At 46.4% G+C, this 19749-nt stretch overlaps 1 protein-coding gene across 2 annotated transcripts in view; it reads left to right on the top strand.

Annotated features, from left to right (window-relative positions):
• Positions 1-19749, top strand: part of TOX2 (TOX high mobility group box family member 2) — a 111249-nt gene that overhangs the window by 53677 nt on the left and 37823 nt on the right. For both annotated transcript variants that reach the window (XM_065754095.1, XM_065754094.1), the window contains exon 3: positions 7470-7715. In XM_065754095.1, coding sequence (XP_065610167.1) covers positions 7470-7715 — 246 coding nt within the window. The remainder of the gene's footprint in view (positions 1-7469; positions 7716-19749) is intronic.

Genomic DNA, 19749 nt, shown 5'->3' with positions numbered 1-19749 from the left:
TCCTTGCATTGACTTCCAGCTCAAGACCAGGAAAGCAAAGCAAAGGGTTTTTATTTGTCCGATCCAGTCAATGTAATTTTAGATCCCTATGGGCTCCTCTCTTCCTGAATGTGCACTCCCTTCGGAATATATTTTAAAATCAAGCAAAATCTTTATAAACAATTGTGAGACAGATGACAGAGGGTGTGCTTTGCTGACACGGAACAGAGCTTGCACATCTCCGAGCTTCTCCTGGAACCGCCACATTTATTTCGAAAGACTTGGGGAAGAACTGCGACAGCAATGTGCTGAAACACGTACCCACGCTCAGGGCAGATACTGCAGTTAGATATTACTGCAGGTGATCCAAGAGCAAGCTGTGCATCAAGTATGCCTCCTAGTCCTGCTGATGGAGACACAACGAAGGGGTTTTAGCTCCGACTATTGCCAATATTTGTGTGAGCCAATATTGAGTGTATCCCCGATGTGTGTTTAGAAGGGCTTCCCTTTGTTTGTGCAGTAGGAACGTGGCATTGCTTCCAGTGCTGGAGGTGGGAGTTCAGAGACAGCATCTCCTTGTGGGTCCCGTCGTGGCTGGGGGCAGCACGGGCAGGGTAAGGCACTGCCTGGACATACTCCAAATGGCATTCAGAGGCACAATAACAGCAAAGCAGGAGTTTGGGGCGTGTTCTGCAAGGAGGATGGGGAGCTCCCTGCCGCTGGATATTGATTTTAAGAACTGAATAGGAATGCAGGGAGGTGGAAGGTTAATAAAAACAGTTGAGAGAGGTGAAAGTGAGGGATGAGTTGTCCTGGTCTCTGAGGGGCTTCAAGAAGCGTTCTCCAGAGGTTTGTATATCTCCTCCAAAATGCTTGCTGCTATTGGCTGGTTTTTAGGCCAGGTTCCCTGATCTGCTGAACTGCTCATCAGTTAGGCAGGTCTTGAGTTCTTGGGAGGGCAATATGGGACTGGGCCTCTGTTCCTCCCTCCAAGTAGTTCCAGAAGCATTTCTCCCTGGTGGCATGGGGTAGATGTGGGACAACTCTCCTGGGACCCTGTAGGCCCTGGTGGGGACCTTCCCTGCGCTGCCTTTAGTGGCAATAACTGTAGAAAGCCAGGTAATGAAGGAAGGAAAGACTGAGAGCTGGGGTGGATTACATTTTTCTTCCTCTTAATTCCTGGGGGTGACTTCTTCCAAAACTCATTTCTGTCTTTGTCACTGGGGAATTAGAGGTCTCTCTTCCCTCAGAAGGATAAGTGTACCATTACTAATCCTTTATATACCGCTGCACGCTGCACTGCTGCTCCCATGCATGCCTATCTGCCTTTATGGTAACTGTAACCTTTTCTTGAACCAGAGATTTTCCTGAACAAGAGCCCTCTGGGATCTCTGTGGGCTTTCCTGGATACATTTTTAATAAACACAATAATTTGACTGCAGGCCCATTACCCATCCCCTGTTTGTTCTATGGGATAGTCATTTCCATGACTAAAAAGCACTAACTCATAGGGCAATCAGAAGAAGAATGACAACCAGGACAAAATTGGTGTGTGCTGCGATAAGCCAGTCCATCTTCAGCATCATGCACTGTTGCTTTATGTATTGCTTGTAAATAATGGCCTCGAGAAGTTATTAAATCTTTAGGAAAAATCAAGTCTAATTGTAACTATCTTTTTGTTTTTCATTTTGGTTTATATACAGTATATGACTTTTGCAGAGACATTTTTATTCCAGGAAAATGACAGGCCAACAAGAAGCCATAATTGCACTGATTTTTAGAAGTGCCTGCATTACTACAGATCTGATGTACTGCAAGACATGAATCAGAAAAATTCTATTAAAAAATCTCTTGAATGGCTGACACAGGAGTATTATCCACGATGATTAATTTGACTTGGTCATTATGAACACAGACAAGTCTGACAAAATTGCATTTCATTCCCCACTGAATTCATAAAATCACTGTACACATAATAAGAAGTTATAGTTGTGTGCTATCCACTATTCTTGACAGGATTCCAGTTCTGGATAAGATGCTGATTAAAAAAAAAAAAAAAGAGGGAAGTGTGGGGGAGAGGGAGTTTGGAGCCTTTTTTAAAGCCTACAATAGGGCTGATTTCTTTTGCTATAAATTGTTCATAGAACTCCATTATTTTTAGCTTTTTTTTTGTGGTGAAGTAGCGATGCAGGTCAACCGCAGCTTGGACGATGTGAAATCTGAATGTAAGCTCTGAATATTCCTGGCCAGTTTCCTGCAGTTTCCATCCTGCTTTGCAGCATGGCACCCCATCGTGGCAGTCCCTTCACCCTAACAGCAGCTAGCCAAGGAGATCCAAGGTTTGTAGGGCAACAGTGAACATTTAGGACTCCGGTATGTCCCTTCCGTGCCCATTTGGCTTTATGAAACTTGTATGAAAGGCTTCTTTTCCACTGTCAAATTTGGTTTAGACCACTCAGAAGGGATTGATTGAAATACCATTCCTTGAGATTTGTGTCTACAGCACTGGGGACAAAGCCCAGGTAAGATGAAGAATTAAATCTCCAGCTCCATTCCAGGACAGTGATGTCCAGCAGCAGTGTGTTGCAGGCTGCCTCTGCTGGGGTTCACCATAGCATGCAGACTGTGCATCAAAGCAACAATAGGAGGAAATGATGAGAAACGTGGGGAGCGTTCAACAGTTTGATTGATTGCTCTTCAGATGAAACTACATTTGTTCGGGATTTAAATCCTGCACTGCAGGAAGGAAAGGAGCACAGAGCTCTCAGCAGACAGGTAGAACCCAGTTTGCTGCTGGTGGTGGGGCTGCCCGCCATCCTATGGGCTCCTGGCATGTCTGCATGCTGCCGGAGGTTGTGCACATGCTTTCAGCACACGTTTATGTTTGTGCAAGGATGCATTTTTCCCTTTTCAACTGCATTCCCTCAGTCAAAAACCTGAGCATGTGAAAATTAATGTAAAAGGGGCTGGGGGAACATCAGAGACAATGTGTAGACTGCCTGTGGCTGGCTGTTAATAAATACTTCTTTACAGTATTCCTCCAACTCTACCCAAGTAATTCATTGGCCCTGCTATTCACAAGTGGGATCTCCACATGCAGAGATGAGGCAAATCAATTTCCACTGCTAAGCCCCAGAGCTGCTGATGTGGAAAATCAGCACTGCTTTACATCTTGGCACGGGGCTTTGGAAGCCACAGGTGGGAGTGCAGCCCTCGGCAGCCGCATGGTGAGCACTGTGCTGTGGTCCTTGCTGGTACCAGTGCGTTTCTTTGGGGTTTGCAATATCCTGGTGCCTTCCACCTTCTCCTGCCACCTGAACCAACCTTGCTGCCCCTGTGGCTTCAGCCCTCCGTGCTTTCCATGCACACAGGAGCACAAGTTTTGTTGGTGCCTGTCATGGCAGCCCTTGGTCGCACTTGTTCACCAATAGCAATGTTTTACTCACTCTGCAGACTTCCCAGCCTGCTTTTCGTCTGTTTAGCCCCATCTAATGTCTGAAATGCCTAGAGGGTCACGTTCCTACAGTAATAAGCTCTCATGTTAGCTGCAGGAAAAGCCTCGTTAGCAGGTGAGGGATAGGAGAGTCCATGGTGTTTTGTGTCATCTGGATGATTAGGGTGGGATGAATCACATCAGTCGACATACTTTCTTTGTACCTTGCTGGGGATAAATTTTCTTTCTTAGGCTTGTGTTTACTGTTGAGTGTTATTTGACAGGGCAAATATTTACCTGCAGTAATGCTGCAAATCTCTATCCTTTTCACTGTGAATAATATTTCTCTGAATCAGTGCTTGGCTGCAACTCCTGGATCCTCATGGATAATCACACGGAGCATGACTCAGTGGAGAATTGGGGTCACTGGATGTTTGCCATGCTTCTGAGGAGAGCGGTTCCCAGGTTCTTGGTCAAGTCATGTCTTTTATGATTAATAGCAGTGTGCAGGGGAGAAATGGTGCTGGCCAGCTGTAGAGTCTATTTTAAAGAAAGGGAGTATTTCCCTCCTTTCCCAGGAGGGAAAAGGCAGGAGAAAGCTAAAGACTTAATTTGTGGACGTGTGTGATGCTTGTAGCTCCCCCAGGTTACCTGCATGGCAGGTTCTTGGTGTTATTCACAATAAGGCAGTGATTACATCTCTGACTGAGTCCCAGCCAGCTCCATGAGATCTGCATGGTGTTCAGACACCTGGATAGCCGCTAGTCTCAAGCAGCTGGTGAGAGCATGGCAAAATGCAGTTGTGTCTGTCCCACTCTGGAGCAGCAGCAAAGTGTGTTCCTTGTTGCAGGAGTTACATCCTTATTGTATGTTGGTGGTGGAAGTGTTTGGAGCTGAGGGAACTGGGATGGTCTCAATGGCCTCAAAGGCAGGGGAAGTTCAGATTGGAGATGAAGAAAACCTTCTCAGAAAGAGTGGTGATGCAGTGGTACAGGCTGCCCGGGGTGAGGGTGCAGTCACCATTCTTGGAGGTGTTGAAGAACTGTGGAGATGTGGCACTGACGGATGTGGTCAGTGGGCATGGTGGGATGGGTTGGGGTTGGACTTGGTTGGATCTTAGAGGCCTTTTCCAGCCTTAATGGTTCTATTTCCAGTTTACTCATTGCCTGCTGCTGTCAGCCTGGGCTGAGAGCTACTTGCTTCTCTCCTTGGCCCCAACAATTTTCAGATATATCTTAAGGGCATTTGGAGAAGATGTCCACAGCTAGATACACTTTTAGTTCAGATCCTTATCTAGGCATCTAGAAGAAAAATCCAGTTTTAGTGTTAAAATTCAGGCATCCTATCATGGGACAGTGGAGACAAGCAGAGGAACCGGCTTTACCCCTGTAAAGCTCTCACTTCAGCTCCATTTCCACACAGGGCACTTCTTAACTGCACCTCCTGCTTCCACACCCATAAAGACATGCGGTGGGATTCCCTGTGTCCTGGTTCCTCGCAGCCCTCTCCTGCCACGCTGCCATGCTGCAAGCCTCGTGTGGACCACCTGCAGGTCCCGTGAGGGGTTTTTGGGTGACACCTCGAAGGACGGTGCTTTAACGTGTCAGAAAGCATCAGGGGTTGTGGGCAACCAGAGCAGCCTGAGGTGGCTGTGTTTGTTGGCCCCATAGCAGAGCAGGCTGAGGGGAGGGCTCATGGCGGCCTCAGCTCCGCACCAGGAGTGGAGAGCAGCGCTGAGCTGGAGAGGCTTGGCACGGGGAGGCTTGTTGTTTCAGCTGATGTCAGTGTTTTAATTTGAAGGGGAATAATGTGTAATCACAACAACCGTCATCTGTTTGAGAGCAGAAAATCCTAGATCTCCCGCGTTCGCTCTGCGCTCCGCCATGGGCGGCCTTTCAGCAGGGCGAGCTTCCCCACGCCCGCCTTGGGATTCCTGGTGGGAGGAATGGGTTCAGGCCAGCTCGCTAATCTAATTTGTAATGTATCCTTATAACGTATAATTGGCTGTTTAATTTAATTCATATTAACATAAGAATAGAAAACAGAATCTGCCGTGCAGCCCAGGCGGTGGTGGGAAGGGGCACGGGGTGTTGCTGGCAGGGGATTCGAGATGACAGCTTTTGTGCACGGGACGTGAGCCCACCCTTCGTGAGCATGGATACATCCCCTTGGCCGTGCCAGCAGTGTGCCACAATAAACCACCCCCCGTCCCACCCTGCCTCTTCTCCCTTCCCTATCTTTCTAGCCATCTATTCAAAACACATATAGAATAAAGGCGGCCTGTTTTGGAAAATGGTTCTCCGCGATGCGGTGTAAAAGCTGGCAGGCGCCGAGGCTGATTATGTTGATTGGATATTGTCTAATCTGATTTTGATTGTGTACGGCTTTGATTGTGATTCTGATAGGCCTGCACAATACTGTAGCTCTTCAGAGAGCTGTGTGAGTTACACAGGGCTTTTTTTCTCCCAGGCTGAATAGTGCAGAGCTAGGGACGTGCAGGGGGAGCGGGGCTCGCAAAACCGCCTCAAAGCCCTTCTGTGAGCTGCTTTGCAGCAGCACGAGCAACTTGTAGTTTTGAAGAGAGCTTTAGGAAACTTTGAGTGGGTTTTACATAATTTAGTTAAGCGCAGAAAAGCCACTTGCTTATATACCTGATACCAAAATAAACCAGTTGGAGGAACAAGTTTGCTGTGCAATGATTTATTTAAATCCCTTTCCATAAAGCACAGAGTGAAATCCTCTTAAATAACTGGAGAAGAATTTATATGCCTCGAAGAGTGTAGCTCAAATGAAAACTTAACTGCTAGACGTATTAAATGGGATCTGTCTGCTTTTGTGTGCAACCTCTCATCCCCCTACCTTGCCGGCACAACACCACAGCTAGATTGAAGCTGGCTGGAAAAACAACTGGGCTTGAATTTCCCCTGAACAATAACTGTTGATACAGAGCTAGCTCAGCCCAGGCTCCTTCTTATATTTCTGGTGTACTTGTGTTTCCCCAAAGCTAGTGGGAATTTCACGCAAATGTGAGTAATTGGGTGGGATGTGCAGCATATGGGCTCTGCTCTGTTTGTGTGATGGGATGAGAGGAGACAAGAGGTGGGTTTCCCCTCAGCTGGCTCTCCTACTGGATTCTGAGATCTGGTTAAAAATGTGTATCTATTTTAAATTTTATTTTATTAAGGATTTTCTCCCTGAGGTCTGGGGGGGATGAAGAGCATGAACCCAAGTGTGAGCTCTGGGGCAATGGATTAATAAGGCCTGAAATGTTCAACTAGTATTGCACACGCCCGGGGTTTTACTCTTAAATCAAGTATTAAGTCAAAATCCAACCATGAAACTAGGTGATCTGAGAAATTTAGCTTAAAATCCATGTGTGTAGTACTATGGCTAATCAGAATTTCATATGCTATAATAATAAGTGAAGCAGTAGATCTTTAGAGTAAGCCTCCTCTGCCAGAGACTCATTATATTCTGCTTTCGTAATTAATAGTTTTGGATAGATTTATTCTTACATTATGAAGCAAATATTTTTTTGTGTCTCATATAAAAACACACAGGTGCAATAATATCTTTTTTATTTTGTACAAATTGGAAGGCTCAAACTTATACAAACCACCAGAAAACAGAAGAACCAGCACCTCTGCACGTTCATGGGGAGTGTCGGTAGGGAGATGAGGGCACACCAATCCAAACGAGGTCTGTATGAGAATGTAAGGGATGAACCCCCATGTGGGGCACCATCAGGCTTTCTCTCTTCAGAGGAGTTTATATAAACTGCTTGAGGGTTGCAGCAGGGATGAGGGGGTGAGCAGTGTTCCAGGAGGGGTGGAGGCTTTCAAGAGCCTGAGATGTCCTGTGCTGGATGGTGCAGTGCTCATTACCTGGCCCCTGCTTGGTTATGACCAGCTGATGGCCAGGGCTGGAGCTATCTTTTCTGTTAAAACACAGAAAAACATTTCTCAGTGGTATGTGCTTTTGGATTTCTTACAGAAGCAATCACTTGCTGAAGCAACAAGGCAGTGACACATAATGAAATGTCTTTTTTATGTTTTAGACGTATAATAGCCAGAATGAGAATAACGAAGACTACGAAATCCCACCCATTACACCTCCCAACCTCCCTGACCCTTCACTCCTGCACTTGGTGGACCATGAAGCTGGATATCACTCCCTGTGCCACAGCCTGCCTCCAAACAGCCTGATACCCGCATACCCCTACCAGAACATGGACCTGCCAGCCATCATGGTCTCCAACATGTTGAGTCAGGACGGGCATCTCCTCTCCAGCCAGCTACCCACGGTCAGTGACATTTCCGTCCCTTTATCTTCTGTTAAAGCCATTTCTGTACGTCATGCTATGGTTTGATTGAATGGAGATGTTATTTGTTTAATGAGATGTTTGCACCAGGGATGGGGACTGAGCCTCCTCCTGCTTGCCACCCCGTGCCCTGCTGCAGGAGGGGCTCGGTGGCATTGGCAGGAGCACGGCTGCCCCACACAGGGAGAGCTTTCCTCTTGATTTCCAGGAGAACAAGATCCCTGCTCGTACTTGCAAGCTTGGGTTGCCTTTTGGCTCACACCGTGGTAAGCTGATACTTCACGAAGTTTCAAATGATGCTTCTATAGGAATAAATAACACAGGGATAATGAAGTAATGGCAGGCAGCTCTGGGAAGAAACTTCGGGGCTAATTAGGCCTTAGGATACTTCTGTAGCAGCAGCGTTGAGGAAAGGTTGCCTCTTGTTTTTTGGCAGTGGTATTGAATTATCGCTCGAGCTGTGTAATAATATTTTCCTCTTTAAAGCATTTAGCCCCATGGTTAGCTTTCTACAGTGTTTCTCTCTAAGATCATTGATTTTCATGGGTGCTGTTGGAAGGCATCAATAACTAACAGAGTTAATTTTACTTTATTAGCATTGCCTGCAAGCCTGCAACTGCTCTCTACCTAGACAGCATTTGGTGTCGATTGCTTGAATAGATAATGGTCTGAAAGACAGTGATATTTAAATATTTAAATGGATATTATCTTTTAGTCTAGGAAAATCCCAAGGCTTTCTAAAGTCAGGAGGCACCTCCAAGTTGCGTGGTTAGTGTGTTTAAGAAAAATATCATCTTCTGTCTATCAATATTGAATACAAGCATATTTCTATGAAATTAAATATTGCTTAGGTCTCTGTGTTAGCTTTTAGGTTCTTGGGTGATTAAAACATTCATTTCTGAGACAAAAAGAGTCAATTTCAGTTGAAATATTTTTCCCTTTCCTAAAGTTAAATTTAAATTAATTCCTGACACCTATTTTCATAACACAATAATTTTATCCTGTGTTGATTCTCTCATTTTTGAGAGGTGATGTTGCACTTATAAATCACTTCCTAAAATACCTAAAGAAACAAGAATAGTGGGATTTATTAAACAGCTTCTGTACGTCTGAAATAATTTATTTTGGAGTAGTCCTTGGGAAATGTTCTCTTTCTTATTTTATGGTACTGTTTTACAAATGCAGCGTGGTGACAATAAATCAGGGCTGAACCGGAGAAGATAAGAAGGGGGCTTAGTGGGCTGTAAACATAGAATAGAGAGATTAAGATTTGTTTGCCCCTTTCCACTAAAATAAAAAATCCAGTGAACCCTGAATTTTCCAGCCGGTAGTGAATTGAAAGTGCTTAGTTTTGAGCGGAAACCTCCGGAGCCACAATACATCTTCAAAGGCCCCAGCAGTGAAGGAGGTAGATCAGGGTGCAAATGTTGCAATGTCAAGTTGAAATTAAATCCTGCCCTCCCCTCCTGCCAAAGACTTTTTTCCATGCTGTCAGACCTGAGCAACAGAAACAGCTTCCAGCCCTATTTTTTCCTGCTCAGCTGTGGTTTTGGATGCCCACGCTGAGTTCCCCTCGCTCCAGTATAGCTCCACTGAGGCAGGATCGTAGCATGTGTTCCATAATTCCTACTGGGAACGAGGCATGTACATGGTGGAGCAGTTAAATCCAAGAGACAGAGCAGATTTTTAGGCCTGTGTCCCTGATACCAGCTGCCTGCACCCCATTGAGCCACAGCTCTCTGGGTGAGGCACCATGAAGATGCTTCAGGCTTTGCTGCCTGTCACTGTGCAGCGTGCGACCTCCAAACCTGCCCAAAAGTTCATCACACTCAGGTGGGAGTTGCAGCAAGAAAGGGTCCGATCAAGGAATCCTAGAATCATAGAACAGCCTGGGTTGAAAAGGACCTCAAAGATCAAGTTTCAACCCTCCTGCCCTGGGCAGGGTCACCAAGCTCTAGACCAGGCTGCCCAGAGCCACATCCAGCTTTGCTTTGAACACCTCCAGGGATGGATGGGGCAGCCATAAAAAGGGAAGGGACTTGTCTGCTTGCACTTCCAAAAAGATTTATTGTGATGCAGGCAGTGATGGGAAGCACGTCTGGGAGCACTGCAGAGGCAGTGTGTGGAGGTTTTGTCTTTGCTCCAGGACAGGAGTTGTGCTGTACATTGTATTGCATTTTGCACACACAGCTATTTCTTGCCTCAGCTGCTATGTCTTGTGATTGGGATGCAGTAAAAAATGTGAACGGTGAGCGAGTCAAGGTCAAATGTTTGGGTATGAATAAGACTTCTCCAAACAGTAGCTAAGGGTTTGGGATTTTGAGGAAGGCATCCTTGTGCCAAATCTCAGCCTGCTGAAAAGGCATGGCTGAGGGCTCACTGAGCACAGTAGGGATGGATGATTTCCCCCACAGCTCACAGGTGAATAGGGGAAAACATATACATGCAGGTTGTTCTGTCCCATATGTCATTTCCTTGTCCTGGGATGTCACAGCATTGTCCACATGTTGACTTAAGCCCCTCAGTGCCTCTGTAAGGGAGGCAATTGTTCCCATTATGTAGATGAAGATCTAAATCAGAGCAAGATTAAAGCAGCTGCAGAAACTCCCATGGTGGGATGAGAGCTGGAGAGTGAATGTGGAGCCTTGGGGAAGGCCTCGTATAGTTATGCTGGTCAAAATAAACAGTTGGAAAATTCTTAGCAGCACAAATTATTTTCTACTGCCGTCTACTTTTTTGCTATGGAGAAAGAGGAGGAATGATTGAAGGAAAAAAAAAAACCAGAGATGTGATTTTCAATGAGAAATGGGAATAGTTATGGAAATAAAAGAGGAAAAAGGTCCTATTTTCCATGGAAAGAGAATGACTTTGACCATTGTGAGCATCCTCTCCGCTTTGTGGTGTTGAGAGATGGCTGCTGAGACCTCACAGGGGTTCAGTGGGGTCGTGGGGGATGTGGGTGAGATCTGGGAGGTGCTGTGCATCACTGGGGACAGGCTGCAAGGAGGGGTGATGCAGGGGGAAGGAGCTGCTGTGAATAAATGAGATTTCAGAAGGGATTTGGAAGAACATATTTGACAGAAAGAAAGGGTGATCAAGGTCAGAGCCCGCGAATCTCCAGCACAGTGCAAATATATTTCCATAAATATTAGATAGCAGCGTTTCTCTGCTCATCAGGTGGGATGGCGCCCAGTCCTGGGTGCTGCACCCTTCTTTGCTGGGTGGAATTATGGCATAGCCATATATTTTTGCTGGGGGAGGCATCATTTTGGACGCCTCAAGGGGCAGATGTTAGGAACAAGCACTGACTTTGTCATCACTGTGAGAGTTTGATTGGAGGGACTGGCAACCATCCTCACATCTCTGCTCCGTGGTGCTCCTCATGGTGGGAGATCTTCTTGACTTTATTTCTTGACATTTGCACTGGTTGTAGCTGTGCGTGAGCTACCCAAAATCAGTCTCCCTTGGTCTTCAGCTCTGCTGGAGGGGGTTGCAGCAAGTGCCATCCTATGGTCCCCCCTGCACCTTACTGGGAAGAGAAGGGGAGATGGACAGGTTGGAAAGAAATTATCCCTTGAGCTCTGGGTGATGAATTTTTTCTGCTACCAGCAAGCTGGTGTATCAGCTTGAGTGAAAAATAGGAAAAAAAAAAAAAAAGAGAGAGAGAGAGAAAGAAGAAAAAGACTCCAGAAATATCCTGGAAGTGTTTCATTTCAGTTTGAGCAAAACCAGATCATTTGAAAAATGTTCAGAATCACCAGTGGTGAAATGCGTGTTCATGGTGTAAAAGATGTCAGATTTCTGGTTATGTTTTCCTGTATGCACTGGCTTTAATTATTATTTCCTGGGGGTTCTCTCTAGGGAGGTGAGGTTAAAGACAGGAATAATCAGAGCAGCAAGGACAAATGCAGCCCTGAAATTTCTGAGGAGTTGGGTGGCTGGCTTTGGGTAGCTTGGCTTTGGAAACCAGGCAGCTGTTATCTAGCACTATGGGGCTCTTCTATGGGACAGAAAGAAAGGGAAAAAGAAAAAAAAAGCACAAAACCAAGAAAAATCTCAGCAGTAACAACCCTACCTGGCTCTGTGTGAGAAATGGAAATGAAAAGCATCCATCTCTCAGAGCTAGAGCTGTGTGACTGACTGGGCCTCAGGGATGGAGGAGGTCTCTGAGCACAGACATCTCCCTGGTCACCAGCAGAAGACCCTGAGTGAGGTGGGGGAGTCACCATCCCTGGAGGATTTCAAGAGGAGGCTGGATGTGCCAGCGAGTGACATGGTTTGGTGGTCGTGGTGCTGATGGCTTGATGGATGAACTTGGTCTTTCCAACCTTAATGATCCTGTGATTCTATAACCAGCTCCAGCACCAGCTTCTGCATGCAGGCAGCCGGCAGGAGCTTCTCCCCAGTTGGTGCTGTGGGTTTCTCTCCTCCTCCCATCCTTCCCATCGTTCTGACTGAAGCCCAATTCAGGATCTCAGTTTGTCTGGGTAGCTCCAGTATGGCTGCAGATGTGGGGACATGGTCAGGGCTGGATGCACGCGGAGCTGCAGCTCTCTGGGTGATAGAGATGTTCCAGCAGGCAATGCTACTTAAATGCTATTAGTAAATACTTCCAGAACACAAATATTGCAATAATTTTAAATTACTGCCTGGTGATATCGGTTATTAGAAACAACTCTGGTTCCAGCAGGGTCCTGACCATGGGCTGGCACCATGGCACCATGGCACTGGGAGCAAGGAGTTAGCAGACCCTGTGCCCTGGCACTCCCGTGGTGTGTGCTGCAAGTTTTGACTCATTTGCCTTTCTGCTTACTAACGGTTCACTATTTAAAAGCTAAACTCCAAACACAAGCCCTTGGTGGAAAATAGCAATAACACAACCGTACGTGAAGGGCTCTTTGTATTAAACAGAACCCTGTTTGCAATTCCCTGCTAGTGTTTTTCTCAGAGGCAATAAATGAAAGAAATATGTCTTTTTAAATTTTATAAAACTCAGAAAAATGGTTTTAAACAGCTTTTCTTCACCTCCTATAATTATTTATTTTCAAACAGTCCTTCAGGGTAATGTTCCGTTTTCTTATTTCACACTCCTTTTTCTCATAAATGAACCATCACTTCAATAAATCATTATGAAAACAGAGACTAACACAAACCCTGAAAGGTTGAAAGATTTATGTAACACATTTATGTTTTCCATTTTCTCATTCTGGTACTCCACTGCTAAAGCTAAGCTAATAAAAGCTGCTATTAATATTTCTTGTTGCCTAGCAACCGCAGAGAGGGAGTAATAGCTTTAGCTAGAAAAATAGATGACCGATAAGGAAAAATTCAATTCTTTTATTATCTCAAGGGAAAATGGGCTTTTACTGGAACATTATGATGTACGAGTGCAAAGTTGAATACAAAGGATATTTTTTCAGTTGTTTTTCTATTTTTAATGAACGTTATTTTACCTTCACAAACTTGTTTAAGGCGTTTGCCCCACCTACTCACGAGCTTAATTTAGCTACTCCCACACATGCTGCTGGCTCTGATGTCTGTTGGCATTTCATTCAAAAGCCCCTTCCCTCCATGCCAACCCCCCCCCCCCCAGCCCTATCACTCATCATAACATTTTGCTCCAGGTCAGAACCAGGCAGACAAGATTCCCAATCAAGGAGCAAATTGTTTGTTGTGTGTGTGTGTTTGGGAGCAGGAAGGAGGTCTGATAGTTACTTGGGGAAGTTCCAGCAGCTGTGGCTGAGCCATGTGTGTTCACAGGGAGCAGAGATGTGGCTGCATCTGGCCATGCATGGTGCTGGGTGCAGAGCCGGTGCTGCAGCCAGAAGTGCAGGTCTCTATGGGGATGTAGCTCCTCCTCTGTAGGAGAGCTTCCCTGGGGCTTCTCATCATCCTGAACAACCAGCCTGAGCTCTTTGCGCGCAGCTGCTGCAGCTGCTCCATGATCCAGACCAGGGGGAACAGGAGAGCTCCAAGTGGTGATGGTTGCACCAGGTCCTAGCTGTGCTAGGGCTCAGATGGCAGCAGGGCTGGGCAAGCAGTGAGCATGATAAATTGAGATGCTTCTGGGGTGCTTGTGTGGTTGGTCCTCAGGTTCACCCCTGAGAATCCCATCTCTGGGGTAAGAGAAATAAGAGACTCGCTGTTTGTGGTCATGTTGTGACAATGGGAATCTCATATGAAACCTGCTTGGCTTTTCTCCCTCAGCTCGCTCCTTGCACAATTGCTGTTCCCCAGCAGTGTTCATGGTCAGCACATCTCAGCCCCAGGTCCCCTTTAAGGTCTCTGTATGGAGGAAGGCTCTGAGTCTCACAATACATGCTTGTTGTTCCCTGGGATCACAGCGACAGAAGGAATGGTCTTCCTGAGCTTTAGGGCTTCCCCCAGCCAGTGCCAGGTTCTTGCTGAGCTGTGACAAACTCCACCTGTCACAGCAAGGGATGAGCTGCGTGGGATGATGGTATCTGCTCATATGTGTCACCTCCTAGGAGATTTTCCAGGGTATTCCTTATGAATTACCTTTGCTCTGTACTATTGCATCACTATTATTATTGTTTGTGTTGTATGCTGTTATAATAACAACGAAGTTATAATTTCCTGGGCCAGAGCCACAGGGTACAAAGCCCATAGGAGGAGATACCTCTGCCTTGAAGAACTCTCTACCCACAGCAGCAGTACAGAAGGATATCACTTAGGTGCAAAGTCACAGCTGGGGTAGAGAGGGGACTCAGCCTGCAGTACTCATTGCACCCTATCTACATTTCTTCTTCCCCATCTGTCCTTCCTGCCATGTGCTACAGTCACAGCCACACACTCATGTCTGCCCTTTTCCTTCTGCCCCACAACTAGGGGATGCAGGAAAGTGGTATGCTTCCACCCACAGCTGGAAGAGTCTCACTGTGCATTGTGTGCCTGCAGCGATGCCTCTGCTCTCCTTTGCTTTCATTCTGCACACTGTTGCCCCAAACTCCTCCTGCACATCACTTGGCCGGAGCTGCAGCAGGTCTCATCCCAAAGTGTGGTTATAAAATCATAGAGTCACAGAATGGCTTGGGTTGGAAGGGGCCTCGAAGATCATTTAGTTCCAGCCCCCTGCCACAGGCAGGGTTGCCACCCACTAAATCAGATCCATCTGGCAGTGCCTGTGCACCACATGGGGGACCTTTTCCCCATCCCATAGAAATACACCCTGCTCATCTTTCCCCTCTCCCCTTGGGCTGCTCAGCACCATTGGCAGCCCCACACTTGGTGTCCCCCCCTCTGCCACAGCGTTCCTGTGTAAGCATTGTCCCCAGGCCCCATGCTGGGTGGGGGTCCTCCTGCTGTCCCCACGTCTCACGCTGCCTCACATTAAGCAGTTGCAAAACAATTTGCTTTGCTTTTACGGCCATTTAAAATCTCTACCCATTTTTAAAAGCAAACTTCTCGGGAGCAATCATCAGCGCTGTAAACACGCAGCTTGTGCAACGCCACCGAGGAGGCTCATTGTGAACAGCATGTGTATTAGTAGTGTAATTAAAATATCAATTACGCTGCGCTGACAGGTTGCCAAATAACTGGCTTTTGTGCACAGTAAACTTAATCACTCCTAAATCTACTCGCAGGACCCGCTGCAATCTTGGTGCCAAACCAGCACAACATAAAAACAGCATTTGCTAAAGCGCAGCTTCAATATTACTTTGCGTAATGGTGCTGCACTCCATCGCTGGTATCATGTTCTGAAAATTATCTTTTAATGTACAATTTGTATTGCTGAGAAATGTCACTTACTTCGCACAACGTCTCGACGACATAAAATCCGAGATTTATTCCTGTCATTTTTTGTCTCCTCTGCCACGTTGATAATAAGAAGCCTACTTTGTGTGTGCAATGCTCATGTCAGTTTGGAAATTTGGGGTTTCATAAAAGACAGTAGTATAAATAAAACATGATATAAATTAAAAATATAGAGGCAAATAAAATCTGTGAGTTACAGTGGCAGTTGAAATAACGCAGTGTGAAGGGGGTTTTCGGAACAATGCCGACTAACTGGAAGTGCTCAGAGTAAATCTGAAGGTGTGGGATGGACCTTTTTTAAGAACTGATTCTAATCTTAAGAGGTGTTCATCTCTACGTACACAGACGTGCAGATGGGCTCCTGTCACTTAGCTTGGTTTTAACCTTTTGGATGTGGGTTGTCTGCCTCCTCGTGATGATGTTTTCCCCCTGGATCTGGGAATTCAGAAGAGGGTTTCTTAGGAGTATGGGATGTGGCTTTAGGAAGAGAGTGCCCAAATGTGGCTAATTCCCACCTCCTCCTGGAGGATCTTGGTCACAAGATCCAGGGATGTGCTTGGAGCTCCATGGGCTCTGCTGTGCCTGGGAACCGTCTCTTCCCTCTCTGGTGTGCTTGGGCCACCTCTGCCATCTCCTTCCCTCCTACTCCAAAAAGAGTAGGAAACGATGCAAAAAAATAAGTGTCAGAAAAAATACAAAGACTGAACAGTCCGCAAACAGGAAATGTCAGACTTACCTTTGCCTACGCAAACTGATGTGGGCATTGCAGAGCATCTTACCTTTAATTGCAGTGTGAGATAAACCGTATCCAATCATCTCTGCTTAACTATTGGTCTTCGGTGCAAAGCTTTGAGGTCCTGTTTGGACCCCTTTGGGAACAAGAAGTAAAATTAGAGCTGTATGTTTCCTGGGGCTTGCTGCTAACCAAGCCCTGTGTTTGGTTACACTGATTTGGTTGCACTCACTTGCACTAATTGAGTTGCACTGATTTTCTGCACGTGAGTCAATGGCATAGGATACATGACAGCATCTTGTTGTTTGGGCTGTACAGAGGAAGGTGTGGTGATGTCCAGAAGTGACAGTCCCCCAGACACATGACTGCATGCCCTGTCCTGAATTGTGCTCCATCACCTGTGGCAACATGGGGATGTAAATCAAAACCAAGCTTTTATTGCCAGCTCTCTGGGTTGGTAGCGATGGCATGACCCAGGGATGTGGCCTCGTTGACAAGGCATGGCTTGCTCCATCCCATTGGATGCTTTGCCTATGTTCACCTTGCCTGCTGCCCTTTCCGTGCTGTGCTTTGCAACGTTCATGTCACATGTTCCCATATGCATCTATAACCCACTTCCCTGTGCAACATGAAGTCACTCTGAAGTGCATGAGGGAGCTGAGGGAAGAGTAATTCCTGCCAGCTTTAACCAGCAGCACCTTGGCTGCAGGGCGAGCTGCCTTGTCAGCTATCCCAGCAAATGAGCATGTCTGTCAGCTCCTTGCACTCCATTTCCAACATTCTGATCAATGTTGTGGCCCCTTTTTAATTACCCTTATCCCCCAGATCCATCATATTTATCTCCTTGCTGTCATTTTTGCATGTTGCCAGGTTGCATTTGCCTGCTCCGGCAATTACTCACTGCCTCAGATTTTCCTTGTCAAAAGAGAGGAGCTGTGCCCCTTTGAGGAGTGTTCCCAATCCAAGCTGTCCTATTCTAAGTGACTCTTAGTGCCCTTCCAGAAGTTCCATTCACAAACCACCCGACCCATTTCGGAGGCTGCAGAGCACAGCCCAGGGCGGGAGAGCACAAAAGGATGGAAATTTCCACAGCTTTTGTTTCAGCCAGAGAAGTTACGGTGACTATTCTCTGCTGCAGGTGTGTGCACGTTGAGCAAGTCTTTTTTATTATTAAAATGGGAGCCATTTTTTAGAGGCAAATAACAGAAAGTGCTTACAATAAAAATAATAGGCTGGGACCGGCTTTGTTTTGCAACAAGATCAAAGAGCTCCTCCAGCCACGTGGCTCAGCTCCAGGGAAGGGAGAGGGTTTCTAATTGGTGGTAAGATTTCCTCCACTGGTAAATGTGCATGGCAGTCCCAGCCTTGCAGTAGGAGCTCTCTCCACCTGTGGGCTCAGTGAGGTTTGCTGTCAGTGTGAGTGATGGTGGAGCACAAGGACAGAAATGGGAATCTTGAGCCAGATTTCCCACTCTCCATCCTGAATCTCAACCAATGAGGCTGGGGTGAATCCGGATGGGTCCAGAAGATGAGAAGGGCCGAACCCTGAAAAACACATCTCCTGGCACCCCTCCCCTCTGCCTTGGTGCTGCAGTTGAAACAGTTCTCAACCCCACAGCCCAGGAAAAATCAAAGTTCCCATTTAAATGAAGAATACCGCTGGAGAACTGCCTCCGTGAAGAGGTGTGGGATGCGGTGTCAAGAGAAATTATAATGATTGCTACAGATGCAGCTTGTCACAGAAAGAGAAAAACGTTCCTGCATCTGATGCATGGCAGTGAGCCAGTTGGTAATGTTATATGTCCGAGTGTTTCACTTTGGCTCTGTCGGCTGGAAAGCATTCTGTAATGCTCTGCCTGGCAGTTAGATTCGTCTCTCAGCTCTGCAGAATCCCATTACAAACCCTCCTTTTACACTGTGGAAATTGTTTGGTCTCTCCGACCGGCTGCACGAGGCAAGGAGTGTATTGCTGCAATTCCTCAACATCCGTGGAAATTGTCAGTGTTATACTTCTCACTTATCTCCTTGCAGTGGGCATTTCTCATTATAGATCGAGATGTCCTGTAAGCAGCACGAGGCGGCTGTAAACATCGAGGGATGCTGCAGTGCATGGAGTGGCTGCTCTGTGCAGTGACAGAGGCAAAAGTGGATGGATTTAAGGTGAACTGAGGTGTTGCAGCATCAAAAGGGAATAGCGAAGAGTGGGATCCATCAGGGAGTGGCTGGCCTGATCCAGGATGGTTTCTGTAGAGAAGGAGCATGTTTTGCCCAGCTCGCTCTGTATGATGTTGTTGTATACTGGATAAAAGTTGTAAAAAATAACTCTTAGGGATCCTGGTGTGCCTTGGTTAGTGAGGGGCTCTCAAAGCATTGCTGTGGGTTTCTGCTTTGTTACTAACAATGCAGTGAGAGGCAAAGTTTGTGGGTTGCACAAAGGAATGAGACATATTTGGAACAGGAGAAATAAAGTTTGGAGAGATTTAGACGTAGGAGGAAAGTGGACTACAGTGTTGCTAAGGGAGCTCAGTGTTGATAACCACACAGAGATAAGTGCGTAGAGCAAGCATGCCAGAGGAGATGGATGGGGAGCATCTCGTGAGGGAAGAGCAAGGAAGCTTCACAGGAATTGAGATGTGGAAATTAAAAGCAATGGAAAGTGATGCTTTTTTTCCATTCAGGTTTAGAGAAATGTTTGAACTTCCTGACTCAAAGAAAATGAAGCACCAAAGGGAGATTTTGTAAATGCTTATGGGGTAACCAAAGGCATGGGGAGTTTACTGTAGTAGGTGTTAAAATGTGGATGGGTAGGATAAAATGGGTGGATGTGATAAAGTGGAAACTGATTTCTAGCTGGAACTGATCTGAGTTGCGAGTGCACCAAGTCCCATCCAACACATACCATGCCTCATGCAGGGAAGGATGGCATTGGCCCATGTCTGTTCTGGGCTAGTGGTAACACTTGACTCCTACTGATTTGTTGTTAACTGTTGTTAAAACCGATTGCTGAAGCAGTGCTAACTGCTTTCCTCTCCTTGGAGCACCATCAGGCAGGTCTATGTTTCTTCCTTTGCATCCAAAACCTGGGTCCTCTTTATCCTGACAGTGTGGGGATGGAGATTTGAGCATGCTCCCAAATTAAACCTTCGAGGTCTGTACCACTGCTCTCTTTCAGCATGCCCTAGTGCTGGCCCACAAGGATGCACCACCTTCTGCCAGCCACCTCCTAAAGGTGTGTGTTCAGGTTTGCATGTGCAGAAGTGGTCTCTGCAGGAGCTGAGCTCCAGCTACAAGCACAGCACAGATCTCATGTTCTTAACACAAAGCATCCATCTGCCAGCACCAGCCCACCTGCTGTATCACAGAGGTCTTCTGCCCAGCGCTGGAGACAGTGCTGCACACAGCTCCAAGGTCCTCACGGGCTGGGCTCTTTCATGGCTTGTTTCCAGTTCTATATCAGTTTTCTATCCTAGAGGCTCTCTGATTATTTCAGACCGTGTTTTTTAGCAA

This window comes from Cyrtonyx montezumae, unplaced genomic scaffold, assembly GCF_038088225.1.
Source record: "Cyrtonyx montezumae isolate F1298 unplaced genomic scaffold, pur_monq_1.0 scaffold_9, whole genome shotgun sequence".
Taxonomy (NCBI): Eukaryota; Metazoa; Chordata; class Aves; order Galliformes; family Odontophoridae; genus Cyrtonyx; species Cyrtonyx montezumae.
This window is presented reverse-complemented; position numbering and strand designations above follow the sequence as displayed.